This window comes from Bipolaris victoriae (genome assembly GCF_000527765.1).
Source record: "Bipolaris victoriae FI3 unplaced genomic scaffold scaffold_41, whole genome shotgun sequence".
Classification (NCBI taxonomy): domain Eukaryota; kingdom Fungi; phylum Ascomycota; class Dothideomycetes; order Pleosporales; family Pleosporaceae; genus Bipolaris; species Bipolaris victoriae.
Window position 1 is genome coordinate 227,514 of NW_014575351.1, and position 20,346 is coordinate 247,859.

The 20,346-nt window shown below is 54.5% G+C and overlaps 8 protein-coding genes across 8 annotated transcripts; 3 read left to right on the forward strand and 5 right to left on the reverse strand.

Annotated features, from left to right (window-relative positions):
* Nucleotides 1-588: 588 nt before the first annotated feature.
* Nucleotides 589-5,253, forward strand: COCVIDRAFT_99008 (hypothetical protein; the record flags this gene model as incomplete). The annotated part of the gene is made up of 1 exon (XM_014701312.1): nt 589-5,253. The coding sequence occupies one exon, from the start codon at nt 589-591 to the stop codon at nt 5,251-5,253; it is 4,665 nt and encodes a 1,554-aa protein (XP_014556798.1).
* Nucleotides 5,254-5,485: 232 nt separating this feature from the next.
* Nucleotides 5,486-6,433, reverse strand: COCVIDRAFT_99042 (hypothetical protein; the record flags this gene model as incomplete). The annotated part of the gene is made up of 4 exons (XM_014701313.1): nt 5,486-5,640; nt 5,691-5,841; nt 5,892-5,937; nt 6,006-6,433. 4 exons carry the CDS (start codon nt 6,431-6,433, stop codon nt 5,486-5,488), a joined length of 780 nt encoding a protein of 259 aa, XP_014556799.1.
* Nucleotides 6,434-6,782: 349 nt separating this feature from the next.
* COCVIDRAFT_98917 (hypothetical protein) lies at nt 6,783-8,927 on the forward strand (the record flags this gene model as incomplete). Its single annotated transcript, XM_014701314.1, has 2 exons — nt 6,783-8,741; nt 8,793-8,927. The coding sequence occupies 2 exons, from the start codon at nt 6,783-6,785 to the stop codon at nt 8,925-8,927; spliced, it is 2,094 nt and encodes a 697-aa protein (XP_014556800.1).
* Nucleotides 8,928-9,275: 348 nt separating this feature from the next.
* COCVIDRAFT_15936 (hypothetical protein) lies at nt 9,276-11,663 on the reverse strand (the record flags this gene model as incomplete). The annotated part of the gene is made up of 1 exon (XM_014701232.1): nt 9,276-11,663. One exon carries the CDS (start codon nt 11,661-11,663, stop codon nt 9,276-9,278), a length of 2,388 nt encoding a protein of 795 aa, XP_014556718.1.
* A 1,265-nt stretch (nt 11,664-12,928) lies between these two features.
* Nucleotides 12,929-14,686, reverse strand: COCVIDRAFT_98987 (hypothetical protein; the record flags this gene model as incomplete). The annotated part of the gene is made up of 2 exons (XM_014701315.1): nt 12,929-14,043; nt 14,161-14,686. 2 exons carry the CDS (start codon nt 14,684-14,686, stop codon nt 12,929-12,931), a joined length of 1,641 nt encoding a protein of 546 aa, XP_014556801.1.
* An 865-nt stretch (nt 14,687-15,551) lies between these two features.
* On the forward strand, nt 15,552-15,791 carry COCVIDRAFT_26580 (hypothetical protein; the record flags this gene model as incomplete). Its single annotated transcript, XM_014701245.1, has 2 exons — nt 15,552-15,643; nt 15,695-15,791. 2 exons carry the CDS (start codon nt 15,552-15,554, stop codon nt 15,789-15,791), a joined length of 189 nt encoding a protein of 62 aa, XP_014556731.1.
* A 622-nt stretch (nt 15,792-16,413) lies between these two features.
* On the reverse strand, nt 16,414-18,458 carry COCVIDRAFT_15938 (hypothetical protein; the record flags this gene model as incomplete). Its single annotated transcript, XM_014701233.1, has 4 exons — nt 16,414-17,203; nt 17,506-17,558; nt 17,629-18,159; nt 18,294-18,458. 4 exons carry the CDS (start codon nt 18,456-18,458, stop codon nt 16,414-16,416), a joined length of 1,539 nt encoding a protein of 512 aa, XP_014556719.1.
* Nucleotides 18,459-19,134: 676 nt separating this feature from the next.
* Nucleotides 19,135-19,383, reverse strand: COCVIDRAFT_98947 (hypothetical protein; the record flags this gene model as incomplete). Its single annotated transcript, XM_014701316.1, has 1 exon — nt 19,135-19,383. A coding segment is annotated over one exon (249 nt), but the record flags the coding sequence as incomplete, so codon positions are not given.
* Nucleotides 19,384-20,346: the final 963 nt, after the last annotated feature.

A 20,346-nucleotide genomic window follows, 5' to 3' on the forward strand; every position in this document is an offset into this window, starting at 1 on the left:
TCGGGACTACATGGAGGGGTACCGTAAATCCCACATTTCGAACATACAGCCGTCATGCCAGGTCAGGCATATTTGTCAGTTTTACCAGTCGGCCCACATTATACGGGTGGGGAGTGACTCGCGTCTACTCCAAATATGCAGGGACACCTTCCTTGGTGGGGAATATTCAGTATCCTTTTTTGCCTACAGCGGTGAAGTGAATTAGTAATGCAAGAAAAAGTTGGACCTCCAACGTTTGGATTGCGTGCGAGGTCGGTGAGAAGAGTGGGTGCACCTCGCAATTTAGCTCCTCGGCAAGGCACGTTAATCATTGAGCCAATCTGCGTATGACGACATGGCTTGCTTATCTCCGTTGCCTCTTGCTGTCTAATGCGGAAATTTTGGTCAGAGATGCCCAGGCTGGGCACATATCTTCTTTGGTCAACATTGCTCCTGCAGTGTACACCGTTTTGTCAGCACTCATCTACAAGTCTACTTATGACCACGCCTCCAATCAGTCACTTTGACGACATCGTTGCACCTCTTTTTTTTTCACCTTCATTCGAGCAAGCGGTTTGATACCCAATTCCTCTCATTATAAGCTTGAAGATGTGGGGATCTTCCATTCCGCCTTCGGAACGAGATAATCGTCGTAACCCATGGCATGACGACAATTATCTTCGCAGTGGGAGAGAAGAAGCAGTAACTCCCGGTAGCCAAGGCGACGAGAGTCCCGATAGTGAGCGTCTTGAACGGGCGGGAACATGGGGCGAACGCGACGCTGGAAAGCTCGACTCAAAGACTGCAGCAGAAGATCTCGAGGTGCTCCGAGGAGAACTTGCCTCACTTTCCAGGTCACGATCACGCGGAGCCCAATCACGTCGATCAGATGCTTTGTCCCGGACTGTTAGTAGGATCAGTACTCGACAAACCCAACGTCGAGGGTCGGTTTCACGCGCCGAGGAAGACACAGGCGACGTGGAAGATGACAAGCCTGGTGACATTGGAGGCGCCCTCGCCAGCGAAAAGGAAGAAGACTTTGAACTTGGCCAATTCATGCGCGAAGGTCACTTTGAGAAGCGCAAGAATGGCCAATCAGCCAAGAAGGTTGGCGTCGTCTACAAGAACCTCACAGTCAAGGGCATAGGATCTACCGCCTCTTTTGCAAGAACCTTGCCCGATGCTATCCTAGGAACGTTTGGCCCGGACCTTTACCGCATAATAACAAACCTATTTCCAACACTTAGGTTTGGAAAAAACAAGAATATGCGGACTTTGATTCATGACTTCTCCGGCGTTGTCAAGGATGGAGAGATGATGCTAGTCCTAGGACGACCTGGATCTGGCTGTTCAACTTTTCTCAAGGTCATTGCCAACAACCGGGAGAGCTATGCTGCTGTTGAAGGTGAGGTGTCATATGGGGGTATACCCGCCGACAAGCAGAGGAAGCAATTCAGGGGCGAAGTCAACTACAACCCAGAAGACGACTCTCACATGGCTGACCTGAACGTGTGGCAGACACTCAAGTTTGCACTCACCAACAAGACCAAGAAGCATGAGAAGCACGAGATTCCGATCATACTTGAGGCGCTTCTCAAAGTTTTTGGTATATCCCACACAAAGTACACAAAGGTGGGAGACGAGTACGTTCGAGGAGTCAGTGGAGGTGAGCGGAAGCGTGTCTCTATTGCCGAGACTCTTGCCACCAAGAGCACGATCAACTGTTGGGATAATAGTACTAGGGGTCTCGATGCAAGTACTGCTCTTGACTACGCTAAGTCGTTGCGTATCATGACCGACATGAGTAATCGCACAACGCTAGTCACCCTATACCAAGCAGGCGAAGGCATCTACGAGTTAATGGACAAAGTCATGGTCATTGACGCTGGTAGATGCATCTACCAGGGCCCAGCACGTGCTGCAAAGCAGTACTTCATCGACCTCGGCTTCAAGTGCCCGGAGCGCCAAACCACGGCCGATTTCCTGACAGCAGTCACCGACCCTACCGAGCGTCAGTTCCGTCCTGGCTTCGAGGACAAGGCACCAAAGACACCAGAGGAGCTCGAAAAGGCGTATCGCGAGAGTGAGGCGTACAAGAGCGTACTCAGGAAGATACAAGAGTACGAGGAAGAGCTGGAGAGAAGCGGATATATGGATGCCAAAGAGTTCGAGGGAGCCGTCCGCGAGAGCAAGAGCAAGACTGTACGCAAGAAATCGCCTTTCACGGTCTCCTTCTTCCGCCAGGTCATCGCTTGTACCCAGAGAGAATTCTGGTTAACCTGGGGAGATAAGACGACGCTCTACACCAAGTTCTTCATCATCATCTCCAACAGTTTCATCGTCGGATCGCTGTTCTATGGCCAAGCTATGGATACTTCTGGTGCCTTTACCCGTGGCGGTTCTGGCTTTTTCTCCATTCTCTTCCTTGGCTGGCTCCAGCTGTCTGAACTCATGAAGGCAGTATCCGGACGCGACGTTGTCAAACGACACGAGGATTACGCTTTTTACCGTCCCAGTGCCGTGGTCATTGCTCGCGTCGTACAGGATTTTCCCCTGTTGCTGGCACAGGTCATTCCGTTCTCGATTATCATGTATTTCATGAATGGTCTCGATACCGATGTGTCCAAGTTCTTTATCTACTTTCTCTTCATTTACACCACTACGTTTTGTGTCACTGCACTGTACCGCATGTTTGCTGCTCTATCACCGACTATCGATGATGCAGTGAGATTTGCTGGTCTCGCACTCAATCTCCTCATCATCTACACTGGCTATGCTATTCCCAAGACGCAGCTGCTGGGCAAGTACATTTGGTTTGGGTGGTTGTACTGGGTCAACCCGGTTGGATACTCCTTTGAAGCTGTTCTCACTAACGAATTCTCCGACCGGACGATGGAGTGCGCTCCCAGCCAGCTGGTACCGCAGGGTCCTGGTGTTGACCCTGCTTTCCAAGGATGCAGCTTGACGGGTGCAACGCCGAACTCGAGATCAGTATCTGGTGCAGACTACCTCGAGGCGTCGTTCAACTACTCGCGGGCAAATCTTTGGCGTAATTTTGGTGTCGTGGTAGCCTTTGCTGTGCTGTATATCTCGGTGACAGTGATTGCCACTGAGACGATTTCCTTTGCAAAGTCTGGCGGGGGTGCACTGATCTTCGCAAAGACTAAGCGTGCAAAGAAGGTTGTCAAGGAAGATGGCCCTGCGGATGAAGAGAAGGTGGTGTCTGGTGAGTCGGTGTCGAGCTCCGACGCTACTGCCCACGAGGAAGAGGCACTTGAGTCTATCTCAAGCAGCGAAAGTGTCTTTACCTGGAAAGATGTCGAATACACCGTTCCATACCAGGGTGGTGAGCGAAAACTTCTCAACAAGGTCAACGGATACGCGAAACCCGGTGTCATGATTGCGCTTGTGGGTGCCTCTGGTGCAGGCAAGTCTACTCTGCTCAACACCCTTTCGCAGCGACAGACAACTGGAGTAGTTTCTGGAGAGTTTCTTGTCGATGGCCGGGATCTGGGAAAATCATTCCAACGCGGCACTGGTTTTTGTGAGCAAATGGATCTTCACGACGGCACAGCCACGATTCGCGAGGCCCTTGAGTTCTCTGCCCTCTTGCGACAGGACAGGAAGACACCTCGGAAAGAGAAGCTGGACTATGTCGATAAGATTATTGAACTCCTTGAACTTGAGGATATCCAAGATGCACTAATCGAAAGCCTGGGCGTCGAGCAGAAAAAGCGTCTAACTATTGGTGTTGAGCTCGCCGCAAAGCCCTCACTCTTGCTTTTCCTCGACGAGCCCACAAGTGGTCTCGACAGCAACTCTGCATATTCCATCGTACAATTTCTGAAGAAGCTTGCACAGGCTGGCCAGGCCATTGTCTGCACTATCCACCAACCCAGCAGCGTCCTAATCCAGCAATTCGACATGATCCTCGCCCTCAACCCAGGCGGCAACACCTTCTACTTCGGCCCCGTTGGCGAAAACGGCAAAGACGTAATCGACTACTTTGGCACCCGTGGCGTCCACTGCCCTCCCAGCAAGAACGTCGCAGAATTCATCCTCGAAACCGCCGCCAAACCCATCAAGCGCGCCGACGGCACCAAGATAGACTGGAACGACGAATGGCTCAAGTCGCCCAACAACGCTCAACTCCTCCAAGAAATCGAGAACATCAAGTCATCCCGCAGCAAACTCGTCCCATCACCCATCGAAGACAAACAAGGAGACTCTGAATTCGCAGCCTCAACATGGACGCAAACCCGCCTCCTCACTCTGCGCACTCTAACCCAATACTACCGCTCCCCCTCATACCTCTACTCCAAACTCTTCGTCTCTGTGATCCTCGGCATCTTCAACGGCTTCACCTTCTACCGCCTCAGCACCAGCACCACCGACCTGCAAAACCGGCTCTTCACAATCTTCCTTATCGTGCTCCTGCCCCCCACAATCGTCAACGGCGTAGTCCCCAAATTCTACTCAAACATGGCTCTCTGGACCGCCCGCGAACTACCCTCTAGAATATACGGCTGGACCGCATTCGCGACCGCGCAAGTCGTAGCAGAGATACCCGCGGCGGTGGTATCAAGCGTTGTATATTTTCTCCTCTGGTACTTCCCCACTGGACTCCCATCCGACGCCGCAACCGCCGGCTACGTCTTCCTCATGACCCTCCTCTTCTTCCTCTTCATATCTTCCTGGGGCCAATGGATCTGCGCCTTCGCCCCTTCCTTTACTGTAATCTCCAACGTCCTTCCCTTTTTCTTCGTCATGTTCGGCCTCTTCAACGGCGTCGTACGCCCGTTTGCCGCTATCCCTGTCTTCTGGCGCTACTGGATGTACTATGTTAACCCCGCTACGTACTGGATTGCAGGTGTCCTGGCTGCGACTATGACGGGTGTTCCCGTCCAGTGTGCGGACAAGGAAACGGCCGTGTTCGATACGCCAAACGCTATCTCCTGCCAGGACTATGCGAGGCGCTTCTTGGAAACGGCCCCGGGATACCTGGTTAATCCCAATGCAACGGCGGAATGCCAGTACTGTGCCTACAGTGTAGGCGACGATTATCTTGCGTCGCTGAATATATCGGCAGGCGATAAATGGAGGGATTTTGGCATTTTCGCTGCATTTTGCGTGAGTAATTGGGCGTTGGTGTATTTTTTTGTGTGGAGTGTTAGGATTAAGGGTTGGAGCTTTGGGTTTGCAACTGTGTTTGGGGGGTTGGGAAAGGGGGTTGAGAGAGTTAAAGGGATGGTGGGGAGGAGGAACAAGGCTTGATCATGTGGACAAAAAGGACAAGTGAAGTGTGTGGAAATCGTTTAAAAAAATTGCGTATATAGCCGTATGATAGCAAAATGTCGCTAGCTCCATCGTCTTCCAATCGTTCGTCAAGTCATGTCAGATGGTATTTGTTTTACCTGCCATTGTTCCCGATCCGTTTCGCCTTAACGCCATGTAAATGCCTGATGCCGCTTTTTCCCCCTCTTCTGAAAGTACTTCTATTGCGCATCTAAAACCTCTCCTTCATCCTTCCGGCAATGGTCCGCAGGTTGCCGTACATTTTGCTGGGGTTCTGTCCGAGGATCAAGCTGACAATGGACTCGCGAGCAATGTGGATGTTCTTGAAGCCGCCAAGGATGTGAATTTTTTGGTCTGCGAGAACAACTGTTGCTTGTTAGAGGCGAGTCTAATCACGAAAAGGAAGCAAGACGTACTTCGTGTTCTGCTGGCGTTTTCAATGGCGAATTTGGTCTTGCCATCCTTGCCGGCGATACGGCCGATGGCGCGGCTGAGATGTTCACCCGAGAGCGATTTTACGTCCTTGATTTCAAATGTCTCAATATACAGATCGTCTAGTCGGAGCAGCTAAAAGGTATTAGTCGCCTGTGTGCGAATATAGGGTTGTGGGTGCATACCGCGATAGCGTCGTCTGTGTCAAAACCAAGAGTAAAAGCCTTGACGCTGGAGAGAGTCAGCATGTTCCTGTAGTGTGTATGTAGAGCGCTGCTCCACCCAAGACATCAACGTACAAATCTTCTCCCTTCTGTAGCGCACCCGTATCGGTGGTGGCGCTCGAGGTGCGCAGCTCGACACTCTTGCTCTTTGTGTTCATGCGGACCTGCAGCTTGAGGTGCTCAACAAGCGGTGGGTAGATCTTGGGCCACGAGTTCTTGAGCGGAGTCATCCTGTGCGGCGGAATGGGCACCTTGCGCTGCTCACGGCGGAAGGCGAGCGGTATCGACTTGGCGGCGGGGAACTTGGGCTTTCCGCTCTCGTCAACCATGGGCATGTCTTCTTCGGGCGCATCCGAGGTTGTGTTGGGGGCGTCAACGGGGTCGATGCTCATGGAGATGAGGTCGCCGTCGGATTCGGTGGGCAGCGAGATGGACGAGGCTTCGAGGGCGACATTGTCGGCCAGTTCTTCGGGGCGGCGCTGGAGGGCGGTGGGAGCAGGCATTTTGTGTATATTTTTTTCTTTGTTTCTCCCCTCTATATTGCAGTATGTACGGGTGGTGTCTGGTCAATTGGTGTCGTCGAGCGCGACGAGTGGGGCTGGTCAAGAAATTTGGAGAGGCGACGGAATGGTGTGCCGAAAGCGGACTAGCGGGCGAATGTCCCTCTGCCGCCGCTCTCTTGTGCGGGCGGGCAAATCAATAAATGCCTGGGCAAATGAAATGACGTGAAGCCTTATACAGTCACGACTACTTCACTTAGTGACATACCAGCCAGGCCATTTACTCCCTCCTCTCCCTCTGTCCGCACCCACCCACTCTGCAGACGTCGACCATGTGCCCGCCGCGCTTATCATGAACAAGCATGTGCGAACGCTCGGCTTGCTGTGGCGCCCCGTCGCTGGCCCGCTGTTGAGAGAGGGCGCTGCCTTTGCCTGCCCTCCCATTCGGCATGCTTTTTCGACCGCATCCACGACCCAACGCCCTCGCACAACGCCCTCGCCATGGCTGGCCTGCTTTCCCGCTGTCAATTCACTCTATACACCAAGCGCCCAGCATAGCATCACCAAGGTCGTCTTCGCAGCATGGACCCGGCATGCCTCTTCAAAGGCCTCGCGCGCACTGAGAAGGAATACACGCAGCGACCGACGCAGCAAGAGCTCACTCACTCCGTCCTCCTCCGACAATAAGCGTCGTCCGTCTGGCCAGGCTCCGCAGGCCAATCTCTCGCCCCAGCCGAATGCGCCGCCCAAGCCCTCACAGACAGAGCCAGAGCCAAAGCAGGAAGCCGACACTCCAAGCACCTCAAAGCCCCTCCTCGACCGCCTGCCCCATCACCTCCCGCACATATATCGCCCTAGTAAAGCTGAGCTGCTCGCCGCTGCCTCTGGCTTCTGGTCGCGCATCAAGATCCACTTCAAATGGCTCACCATCCGGAGCACTCGTCCCTTCAATGCCGATGAGATATACGCCCTCTTCTCGTGGGTCATTGCCGCCCATGTACTATGGGTTATCCTAGGAACTACGACATTCTTCATGTTGACCATCTTCCTCATCAACACTGCTTTCTCTCAAGAGACGGTTGGCAAGTGGATTGGCAACTATCTGACAAAGTCTTCGGGCATCAAAGTCGTCTTCGAGACTGCCGTAGTACCCAAGTGGGGAGACGGCGTCATTTCTTTCCGCAATGTCTTCGTCTCGCGCCGTCCCGGACAAGGCACAGGAAAGGTCAGCAAAGGTTCGCATACGGAGATAGCTGCCGCCGCCGCTGCTCGGGCTCAGCATAGCAAGGACGCACATGACGGGATTCCGGCAAAGTCCGAGCCAGAGGAGGATACAAACTACACCCAGTTCGACATCTCCATCGACACTGTCAACATCACCTTGTCCTTTTCCAAGTGGTTCAACGGCAAAGGCTTGTTGGAGGATGTTGAGATCAAGGGCATCCGCGGGGTAGTCGATCGAACTTCAGTGCGCACTATCGAAGGCGTTGACCCGAGGTCATACAAGCACGAGCACCAACCTGGAGACTTTGAGCTCGACTCGTTCAAAATGGAAGATTTGCTGGTGACTGTATATCAGCCAAATGGCTTCCGCCCCTTTTCCGTCAGCATCTTCTCCTGTGACCTTCCCAGGCTGCGGAAGCAATGGCTCTTTTACGACTTTCTCTCTGCAAACATGATGTCTGGATCATTCGACAACTCCCTCTTCACCATTCACCCCCGACAAACCCACAACTACACGGGCGCTCAATTGAGCAGCGGTCGCGCCTCCGAGGATGGCAGCTCCTGGAAGAAGCATAGCCGGATACGCATCGACGGTCTCAACATCGACCACCTCAACCGCGGCTATGAGGGCCCGTTTTCCTGGATCCATGAAGGAAATGTCGACATTGTTGCCGACGTCATGTTCCCCAACGACAATGATGACAGTATTGCCAAGGTCATGTCTGACATGTACGACCGTGTCGAAGCCACCGTCACCCAGCAGCGCAAGCATCACTTTTCCGACCATGCCGTCCATGGCTTTGATGAACACCATCACGACGACAACTCTGATGCTGAACAAGGAGAGGAGTCGCGTTACATGATCATGGACATGCGCGTCCACCTCAACGACGTCCGTGCTGCCGTCCCCATCTTCACCAGAGACATTTCGTACGTCAACAATGCTCTCGTGCGACCCATTGTCGCATACATCAACTCGAGCCGTAGCTTTATTCCAGTCAACTGCAGAGTGGTCAAAAAGGTCAGCGAGTTTGACGGCAGCTGGACACTGTACGACAGCGGCTTGATGGAGGAGGTATCGAAAGAGGTATGGCGAAATCCCTTGCATGACACTCCAACGATGTGCTAACCTTTTTAGATGTACGATGCCTTTGCCCGTGATGTCCTCGAAGACAGGACTACACGCAAGCGGCGAATAAAAAAGGTGGGCATCTGGACTTTGCAACTCGCAGCTCAAGCCCTCTTTCTCGGCCTCGCCGGGAACATTGCCTAGACATGATACCCTTGATGGATGACATGCACGAGATGAATGAAACAAACAAAAGTAAAAGCACCTCTCTTCTTTTTGTATTATACCATACACGTATACAGATACACGTGGGAAACGTACGGCGTTTGGGTGCAGGACTCGATACACACAACATGGGATTGTTGTGCATGGCAGCTTAGCTGGTTGTTCTTTAACGTCTGATATAGACACTTTGCGGACATGACTAAACGGAATTCATGGATTCGAAATGATTAACGGTCTTTTTTTTTCTAATCGTTCTACTTCATCAATCGTATCCTCGCTCATCTACTTCATCAATCATATCCTCATGTCCTCACTCCTCAATCATACTCATGCTACCCCATCAACCCGCCCCAAAAACACAGCACCAACCTCCCTTCCCCCCTCCCCCCACACCCTCTCACAAGGAACCCACTGCACTCCTCCCATCTTCTCCAGCACACTCCCCAACCACCCCAACCCCGCGCTCCGCGAAACATAAAGCGTACCAACCGTCCACTTCCTCTCCTTCAACATTCCCACATCCTCTTCCCCGCTTACTTCACAGCTGAAAAACTGCGCCGGGCTGCCTTGGATTGATGTGGTAGTTGTTTTTGTAGATGAATCCCTTGAAAAAGATAAGCCAGAGGCGGTAAGACCAGTGGCGCTCCATTCTATATCTACGTTGCGGGGCAAGGAGGATATTTGGACTGTGTAGCAGGGTGGTATTGGGACATGTGCTTGATTAGAAGAGAAGGAAGAGGAGGTGGAGGTGGGGGAGTGGAGAGCGGTGTAATCTGGTATACGACGGCGAAGAAGTTTATCGGAGAAGGAAGTGGTGGGGTGAGTGTTTAGGACGTCCCAGGGGTCTATATCTTCTTCTTCGTCTTCTTCTTCGTTGTCGGAGGTGGTGGTGGTGGTGGTGGGTTGGTTTGCGAGATGGATGGTGCGCCATGCTTTCTGTATTAAGCCCACGGACGAGGAGGAGGAGGTGATGCTAGAAGGAATGTAGGCGACACAGCCAGTCCACCACCGTACCCCCTTCACCGCACCAATGCGCCACAGATGCTGCAGCGACAGCGCGACTTGGCCTGTAAACCCGTGCGAGGTGTAAGGGGACATTGAGGCGGGGTGGAGGGGGATTTGACCGGCTATGTAGACGATGTCGCCTACTCCCTTGCCTTCTTCTTCTCTATCCTCCTCCTCTCCATCGTCGTCTCCTACAACACCGGAGCCGGAGACAGAAGAAGAAGAAGGTAGCGGGACAGAAATAGCTTGGCTGTACGGTCCGATATTCGCCGGAGCCCAGTAACTCGTACTTTGCACGTGCAACCCTTCTCTTTTTTCGCTTCGCTCTGCGATTACGCTGAGCATCACGTCTACGCCTTCCGGCATTGTGTCGGAGCAGGCGACCGTGACGCGGGAGGGGGGGTTGATGGATGTGAAGAAGGAGGAGTAGAGGGGGTTTAAGGTTGTGAAGTGGGACATGGAGCGGAGGAGGAGGGTGGTGTGTGTTATGTTGCATTTTTGGACACGGTACTGGCGGAGGTGGTGGGAGAGGAGGAGGAGGATAGATGTGAGCTGGCGGGAGGAGGTTGATGGGGTGGTGGTGTTGGTGGTAGGGGAGGTGAGGTTGGAGATTGTGAGGAGGGTGGGGGTAGAGTGGATGGTGTTTGTAGGGAGGAGGAAGACGTTGGTTGATGGCTTAGTGGAAGTTGTAATACTCTCCCGAGTACCATCCGCCATATCAGACTTCGAATTCTCCAGCGTCTCCAACACCTTTGCAAACTCATCGTCAAACACCTCGGGCACCCTCAGCGCACCTACATCCCCCATGTCCTTCTTCTCCTCCACCCAACTCTTCACCACCTTAAACATCGTCTGTCCCCCCTCCAGCACTACCGCCTCGCCCTCAACCCCAATCTTCTTTTTCCACAGTGGGCCCGGCCCATCCACCGCGAGCGTCTCGAACTCGCCCCCCTCACCCAAAATCGCCCCAGCACCCACTTCGTCCCCAAACATGCCCATCGCCTTGCTCAACCGCGCCACAGCACCCGGGCCACCAGCGACATCCAGCCCCAAAAAAGACGCGTCGAGCCCGCCAGAAGCCGTCTTGATGATAATTGCTTGTTGCCCAACGGCACGCATGTCGCGCAAGAGCGCAGACTGCTCGTACGGCGGGAGCAGCGGGTACTGCCACAGGTACGCCAGCGGCGTGAGGCCAAGTCTGAGTGCTACGGATTCCACGCGCGTGCGCTGGTAGGTGCTTAGGATTGCGCCGGTGGATATGGCGTTGGCGGTTGGATGGGCTTGCATTACGCGTTTGAGCAATGGGATAAGATCTTCTGTCTCATCGTCCTGCTTACCCCCATCATCATCCTCTACTATCTCTTGCTGATGATGAGTGTCTGACTTTTGTTTTTGACCATGCGTCTGCTGAGAAGAAGAAGAAGAGGGCAACGGCGCCGCATAATCCCTGCTGGAATCGACTGCTGTGCCCGTGATTTGTCGGCGGTACAGCGGCAGATCCAGTGCTTGCGAGTACAGAGGGACTACAGAGTGTCCGACCGTCTGGTACATGTAACTGTTTGTGTCTTGTTCTTCGCCATTGGGCAAGGGCCCCGGGTGCAGGTTGGCCAGGGCCACGACGCGGTGGCCGTTTACTTGACAGTGGAGTATGGAGAAGAGTGAATCTTTGCCTCCCGAGATCAGCGCGATGACATTTAGAGATTGCGCCATGGCGCCGCCTTAGATGGTGAGTGAAGGGTTAGCCGCTGCCGCCGTCTGCCGGGCTGGGCTGGGCTGGGCTGGGCACACGAGCAACAAAAAAAAAGGCGCAACAGAAGGGAAAAAAAAAGATTAGGCTCGGACGCTGGGTGGAAGGGTGCGTTGAGGCGGCCCGATGCAGTCGAAGTGTAAATGCAGGTTGGAAGTGGTATTACTCGCTAAAGTTGCGCGCCGCCCGCACGCTAGAACGGCATGAATGTTTTCCAAAATAAGGAACGCCTGCACTGCTGACAGGCTGACTACTACTTACATGTAACTGGTAAGTTCATGCTCAGGAACAATCCAATCGCCCCTCCTTCCCCCGGCCACCGAACTGATCACCTAAGACCTAGGGCGGAAAAAGAAATGGCAAGCACTCAACTTTATGCATTACGCGGCTTCACTCCAGTTCACATGCAAGGCGTTTGGAAAAAGTAAGAGAAAAAGATAGAGGCCGAAAGTGTCGGTGTAACGCATTTTTTGCTATGTATGATAGTCGGACAGTGCCAGCACCGTTAACCTACAATTGGGGCTACGATAGAGCTTTAATAAGGGGGGTGTAGGTAGTAGGGGTGTGTGTGTGGTGTTTGTGCTGAGCAGTTCAGACGATTACATGTGTGTATGGTTTGAAGAAGAAAAGAAGCGAAGATTCCCAGAATGTTAGAGGTGGCAAATGTCGGGAGGGAAGATAGATCCCACACCGACAAAGCCCCAATTACAACGAGTGATGATGAACAATTGAGGGCAACGCGGCGACAAGTGGCCGGTGGTGAGTAGGGTAATTGGCCATGTCGTCATGAGGAAAAAAAGAACACCCAAGCGAAAAGGAAAATGAAGAAGGAAGAGAGAGAAAAAAAACCAAATCTAATCCCGTTTCTTCCCATGGTTTGCCTCCAGTCTCCTCGCTCCAGAACCCCGAAGAAACGTACCAAACCGACGCGCAAAATGAAGTGTGAAAAAAGAGGCTAATATCAAAGTGTGTGTGTGTGCCACCAAGATCGGACGCGTAGAATACAAGAGGTGAAGTGAAGCAAGGGACTCTTGTGTGGGTCTGAATTGCTTCAGACCGCTCAAGTGCGAAACCTTCGCCGCCTGTCTAGCAATGGCGCCTTTGCGTATCGACGTCAAGGAAGACTAGCAGTCGCCTCGCGTAATGCAAGTTTCTTCTACCAAGTGTTGTGAATGTCATGAAGGGTCGTTAAATGTTGAAAGGCAGGAAACGCGACAAAAACAAATGCCTACTCGTTCCTCTTGCGCTTCTTCTGACTGGGTGTTGACTCGTGCTCGGATCCGTCGGAGCTTGACGTGGGGATCTCTGCAGCGGCGTTGTAGAGGATCTCACCCATGGTGGAAGGAGCCTGTGCACCAAACGCGCTACCTTGGCCGTGTTGCATGTCGGCGTGGTGGAAGTCGGAGCCCATGACCTCAAGGCTGACAGCGCCAGTTCCGTGGGTGCGCTGGTGCTGGGAGAGGTTGTCGCTCCTGGAGAACTTCTTACCGCAGTCAGTGCACTCAAAGGGCTTGTCGTGAGTGTGGAGAGAGCGGTAGTGGCGCTTGAGGTGTTCCTGGCGGCGGAAGCGGCGAGAGCAGAGAGTGCAGACGAATGTCTTGGACGGGTCGTCAGTGAGCGACTGCTTGCGACCGCGACGGCTAGTGGGAGCGACAGGAGTGGTGTTCTCGTCAGAGCTGGAGGCGACGGCGTTCTCGGCTTGACCTGATTCTTGTTGGCTTGAGGCTCCAGACACGGTGTGCTCATCACCTGATGTCTGTTGCTTACCCTGGAAGTCAGACTCGGTCTCGCTGAAGGCGGAGCGGGCCTTCTTGACAGTTTGCCTCTTGACTGCGGACATGGTGTCAAACTCGCTAGCGGCGGGGGTGAGAGGCAGGCTGTGGACAAGCTCCTCCTCGAAGTCGGTGAAGCTCTCGTCGCTCAGGAAGTCGTCCTCGGGAGAGAAGGCACCAAGGTCAGTGCGCTGGCGCTTGTTACCGAGGAACTGGGTGTTGTCGGTGGAGAAGTTGACAAGGCCGTTGAAGTCGTCTTCGCAGTCGAGCTCAAACAAGGGCTCAAAGGTGGGAAGGCCGTTGAAGCTGAAGGCCTGCACGGACTCAATGTTGTCAACCTTGGCAGCCTCACCCTTGAAAACAACCTTGTGCTCCTCGTCACCAGGGCAGAGGGTGACGATGGGGAGTTCAGAAGCAGCCGAGACGGTAAGATCGCGGGGGTTGCAGAAGTTGTTCTCAGCCTCGGCGACGGTAGCGCGGGGAAGAGGTGAAGGAGATGGGGAAAGAGATGGGCAAGAAGTAGCGGAAAGAAGGTATGAACCCTGGTTGACTGAAGGAGGCTGGATGTATACTTGAGCAAAAGTTAGCGAGGCCATTCACACACACATACACACATTTCACCCGGTTAATTGCGGATAACAAGCCACGCAACCATGACGGTTTTTTTTTCAGCAGTGAGCAAACTTACCTGGTGTCATTGGTGGGGTGGTTGAACGCCACTCGAGGCCGGCCGAAAGGATCTCAGAAAAGACCTCACCCTCACAGCCCTGCTTTACACCCTCCATGCCCTCACCGGGGAACATGTCGTGGAGAGGAGTGGGGAGGATGTCGTATGAGGAAGGGCTGCTGGTGCTGCTGCCGCATGATGACAGAGGAGGAGTAGCAGGCGAGAAAGAGTAGTCGGTGTCAATGGGGTGAAGGTAGGGGGAATCCTGAGGTTGGATGAGGATGGCTGGCTTCTGGTACATTGGCTGTGGCGACGCGACTGGAGTCATCATTTGGCTGGCGTAGGCAGTCTGAGGGTAGGACATTTGTGAGTTTGCTGATGTGGGCCTCTGGTAGTACATGTTGTGTGGCTGGAAAGTTGATTGTCCTGAAGGGTGTGGTGTGAAGTGGCCGTGCTGGCGGTTGTTCTCGCCTTGAGGATCTGGGTTGTAGTAGAAGAATGGTGATTGCATAGCTTGGGTAGGGTGAATAGGGTATGAACCATCCATTGCAGATGGGTGTTGTGGAAAGGTGGTGTAGTTGTGAGTAGAGTAGGTGTGTGTCGTTGCTTCAGTCCGATAGTTGGTTGGATGGATGAGGGATTGTGTGTAGTACCGAGTGAAGATGGAAGGACGTGGTTATTAGTAGTATGTAGGGTGTTGAAGAGAGAGTAGTAGTGGTAGTAGTAGTAGTAGAGAGAGGGAGTGGAAGGAATGACTGGGGAGCGGTTTCGCAATAACGAGACCGTCACTTAATAGATATTGTAGATCAAAGAGTGTGAGGGCACAAAATTATGACCCAAGATGAAATGGTGAACAGCGATGGCGGAAAGAAACGAGAGGGACGTGGTTGATGAACCTTGGACCAGGGCAGACCAGTGAAAAAGAGAACTGATGCGCACACGCTCCAGGACGGCTCGCTTTAGTGCGTCGGGGCGCAGCGTGCTCCACATGCCAGCTAGGAATGGGATCCTGCGTTAGACCCTCGCTCTGACTCGCGTCAAAAGCAGCGAGTGCATTGCGGCCAGGGTTTGGGGCCTAAAATTATTCGCCCAATGCATAGCTGCACGGGGCTATAGGCGAAATGAGATGTGCACGGCGGCGCCGGCAGGCGTGCAGGTATTGGCTGGCGGCCAGCCCAGGTGGGATGGGATGGAGGGTCGGCCTACCAGGCATACGTAGCCACTGACCGTACCGCCGCCCAGTCCGGATGGCGAAGCCACCCAAGCTGAAGAAGAGGCGACGGAGGGTTTTGTTTGCAGTAGCAGCGGCACGGCTAGGAGTGGGTGAGTGTGCGTGTGCGTGATGTAGTAGTGTAGTCTGTAGTCTGCAATGTGTGTGTGTGTGTGTGTGTGTGAGGCGACAACGGCCAGTCATGGCGAGTGGAGACGATGCTGAGACTGCCGCTGCCGCTGGTGCTGGTGCTGGTGCTGGGGGAGCAAAGACGAAGAGGGTGGTGGGTATGGTGTAATAGGCGGCGGGCGGGTGACAGTGTGTGTGTGTGTCTAACCTAACCAGAACCACAGGCATGCCCTCTCACACGACTCCAACTCGCCTCGAGATTAGCGTGCTGCCGGGTTTCATTCAGGCTATCCTGCTATCTGCCAATCGATAATGATAACTGCCAGACCCTGGCACCCAGTGTTTTGAAACGTCCACTCAGCGTTACGGCCCTTCCGCTGCGGATGACGATTGCTGGGTGATTGTGATAACGCCGCGCGCGCCCCTCTACCGTGTCTGTCACACCAAACAACGCCGTATCGCCCGCAGTATCACCGTCGTCGACCACTTGCAGAAGCAAATGTAACGCGGTGCCCATGTCGTTTGTCGCTCGCTGACCACCACGCCCGCCTTGGGCCTGGGGACTGGCCTGGGACTGACTTGGGACTGACTTGGGACTGACTTGGGACTGACTTGGGACTGCACTTGGGACATGGGGGGGCGTCATGCAAAGAAAGAAAAAAAAGCGACGAGGGCGGCGGCGGCGAGGAGGAAAGCAAGACGCTCCGCTATGCTTTCCCTAACATGTTGGGCCGTCGAGCAGAGAGTGTGGTAGCCATGTCTCACGACCAAACGAAGAGAATGCGAGGTCAAAGTCATTCAACTGCAGCGCGCCATGCTTGCCGTCCGTTAGCCACACCAGGTCAAGGCATGTCTGCATCAATCATTGCCACAGGCGTCGCGCGACACACTGGAGCAAAAAAAAAGACTCGGCGTGCCGGGCTCACGCAGGAACGTCAGCCATGATGCAAGAGCAAGAGGCCTGCATCGCCCTGCCAGCTGGAGCAGCCGGGCAGCGCCGTCTCCCAGTGGCTACGAAGACGGCCAGCGGCCCATGGTGCGACATGCTCGTGTGCGGCGAGCTGCACGTCGCCACCAGTACCGTTCTTTTTCCATCCTACTGTGCCCACTGCCAGAGCCCTACGACGACATGGAGGGTCGAGTGGGATGGGGACGTGGATGGGATGGATGGGCATATAGCCAGGCTTGCACTTACGGCCTGAATCCATGGTGCAAGTCTGTTTCAGAGCCTGGTTTGCCACATGGCCGGCGGCCGAGTAAGTACTTGTAATAGCAGCAGCAGCAGCAATGGTAGCCAACATGGCATAGCATGCGGGAATTGCGATGCCACGGTAGGTGTAGGGTGCTCCCATGGACAGTGTTCTATCTATGGAGGGCCAACGGGCGGGCGGGCGTGGTTGGCCGCCGCTCGTGATGCTGACCGTCGCCCATCCATCCAGCCTCGACACCAACACACACACACACACAATGGCGGTAAACGGAAGAGTTGTGCAGGCCGGGGTGGGTGTGCAACTGGCGGCACAAAATAGCAGCGAGCTATTGAATGCAGCGGATGCAGAGTTGTGAAGCCGCCGGCGAGGCCTAAATGGGCGTGTGTGTGTTAAAGCGGCGGGAGCAGAGGAGCGGGACAGGCGGCGGTGGTCGAGTCGAACAGGCCCGATGGGATCCGCCAGGCCGTCTTCCCCCACATTGGCCGCACAGCTGATTGATCCAGAGGCGCGTCTACTGCAGGAACGATGCAGGAACAAACGACTGCACCATATCTCTCTATCCCATCTCTGTACCCGTCGACATACGCCTACTACACACTACTTACTCTACCCATACTAGCCTGCACCTCACCTTACTCTACCACCTTACATCCAACATACACTACTGCCCTACCCTACCCTACTAAAGTATACCCTTCCCATACATCCCACACCACCACACCGTCTTATCGACAACCCCCCCAGGCCATGCCATCCTTCCGCCCCCGCCTCTCTCTGACCGCTATCCTCTACCCTCGCCCGCCGCCGGCCACTTACGCTGCCTCGCCTGTCAGCGGCTTCACATGCGAGGGCGAGGGCGTGTGCAATTTCTAGAAGGCCACCGCAGCGGGGCCGTGTTACGACTCGACAGGGTCCCGATGCGATTCACGCCTGGCTGACAAAGGGCCTCTGCCTCTCTACTATCGTCTCTGCGGCGGTCGAGCGTACGGGTGCGAGGGTGCGAGTGGATGCGTTGGTGGTCGTGCGTGGTCCTGCCACTGCTTCGGCGCCGGGGAAGTCGTCGTGGCTTCCATAGCTTCGGCCCACCTCGCCCACCAAGCCCTCTCTCTCCACCACGCCCTCCACCACCTCCACCAAGCCGCCGGCTCCGGCCTGGCAATTGGCTGGCTCGCCCAAGGCCCTGATCTTCGACCATTCCAGGAAGGTTTCCAGTCTGGCGGGGTCGTGGCTTCCATGCCGCTCCCTCGCTCGCCCTCCCTCACCCATGGTTTGGACTAGGCCCATCGTCGCTAGGGCTGCCTTTGACTCGCTCAAATGCCCTTCGGATGCAATGCCATGACACCCGGCTTGACCATCAACTTTGTCCACCGACACCTGTGCCACTCGTCTGATCGCGTTTGTCCGCCATGCCGCGCCCCCAACCCAACGCGACCATCCATCCGCCTCCGCGAAAGACGCGCCTGCTACTAACTATTCACGCCTGCATTGCGCGACCGCCGCAAACTCATGGCCTGACTCTGTGCCTCACGCCTACACCTGCACCTCAGCCCGCACCGTGTCGTCCGTCTGTGGCCTCTGCCCGACTATCGGCAGCTATGACGGACGTCAACTGTCGCCCAGACGCTGAACGTCTCCAAGCCCACCAAACTCGACGCAACCCATTCCCACTCTTTCTTGCTCCACCTGCTTGTTGCTGACGTTGTGAAACGCGGGCAAAGATGATGATGATGCCATTGCCCCCAAGTCCGCCGCAGTGACAAAACGGCCATTTGGTCCCAATCAGGCAGCTGCCAGGCGGGCAGATCGCAGATTCGACCTGTCCGACTGTCCAGGTCTGTCGAGCACGAGCCTCGAGAACCTGCCTTTCAAACGAAATTCGCGTTATGCTGAGCGCAGGGTCTAGGGTCTTCTGCAATCTCCTTCCCTCGCTCCGTGTGGGTGCCGTCTGACTGGTCCCCGGCGTTGGTGCTTCTGGAATATGTGCCTTCCCCACAATTTGCTGCTGCTGGGTGCTCAGTGCTGAATGCATGCAAAAGTGCTATGCAGTGTCGTGTCATGGTAGGCCCAGCAAAAGACGCTTGGTGTAAAACGCAGCTCAGGCATGCCAAAGACCAATGTCTGATACGCAAGACATCGGTGACAGACACATGTCTCGTCTGGGCCACACGGCAAGTGGAACTTGCACAAGGCCCGCGTTCTGGAGCCGTCGTGGCCACTGCCGGTCCGGCCGGCCTGACCAAGTTCAGCACATACGAACAGGCGGTCGAGGTCCATGTAGCCTGCGCCTGCATCTTGCAACACAGACACGTGGGCATCTGTCGCCATGGTCACTCTATGATAAGCCCACGGCGAAACCAGTGTCCATCTGGGCTTAGCCTCGACATAGTTCTTCGGAACGACACTGCCCGCGTAATCCATTGCCCAAAGTCTCCAATGGCGTCTCTACTATGCAAATCTTTGGTAAGTCGCGTCTTGGCTGGTCATCCAAATCTCTGCCAGCCCTCCGCACGCCTGTGATTCGACATTTGTAAACTGTGACTCGTACCAGCCAGAAAATGGGCTCAACAAGGTGACTGGGGGCGTCGCAGCATCAGCATTCAGCTGCAGCTGCAGCACTGTTGCTTGCTTGCTTGCTTGTTCCATCCCAGGGTCTCTCTTGCAACCTGCAAACGCTGCGGGCCAAACCGTCCGTAGACGGCTAGCAACTGTGCTTTCTCAGAGGAGCCAACAGGTGGTTACAGCTAAAGTCGCCGATCCAAGTGCAGATCTTGGGCAGACGAGCATGACAGGGTCGACGATCGCAATTCCAATGAACGCATATCGACGCAGCCGCATCCAGTTTTGTGCTCTCCTCGGCCAACTAAACAAATGTGATGAGCCTACAGAGTTCGATTTGGCATGTAACAGTAGTACGCAGACTACGTATGTGGTATCGTGAATGCTGGATACGGGGCGGCAGTGACGTCGTCCATTGACGTAAAAAGTAGTGGCTATTTCAAATTGCCAGGCAGTAGGCAGCCGACGCCCATCCAGCACGACTACATTATCGTCGTACTGATACAGGTAGCACCCATGATTCACGACCGGCTGCTTTTCTGCGTGGGTGTTGTATGAGGAAGGTATCAAACGGTCTGGAATCTCTTTTACGAGCACACTGAACAAGATCCCGGGACAAGCTCGATCAAATTTCGAGTCGGTGAGCAGTCCGCGGCATAACACCGCAAAGTGCCGTCTGTCGGTGTCGGACGAGCTTGGCCCGTGACGCTCAGACACCGAATAGCCGTGCGACTGCAAAGTGCGCAGGGCAAGAGCCGAGATCGTACTTACAAGAGTAGAGCACATAGCCGACAGGAAACGAGACGCCAGGGCGGCCTGTAGCCACGCACAGCGTATCCAAGTTGGCAAGTTACATAATACGGCGGGCAGAAGAAATCCATTGTGTCGGAAACACGTCGAGGCATGAATTTGGAGAAGCAAGAATAGGATAATAATGCTCCGCTACGTGCGCCCATGGTCGTGGGTCTCCCAGGCTGTTCATCCTCGCTGAAACATGCAATGGTTAAAGGCCATCTGTCTGAAGCAGCAACAGCCGCCATTGCGAAGTCGCCCATGAATGCCTGGCACCCAGTCCGTTTCACAGGCCTGCGCATCCCGTCA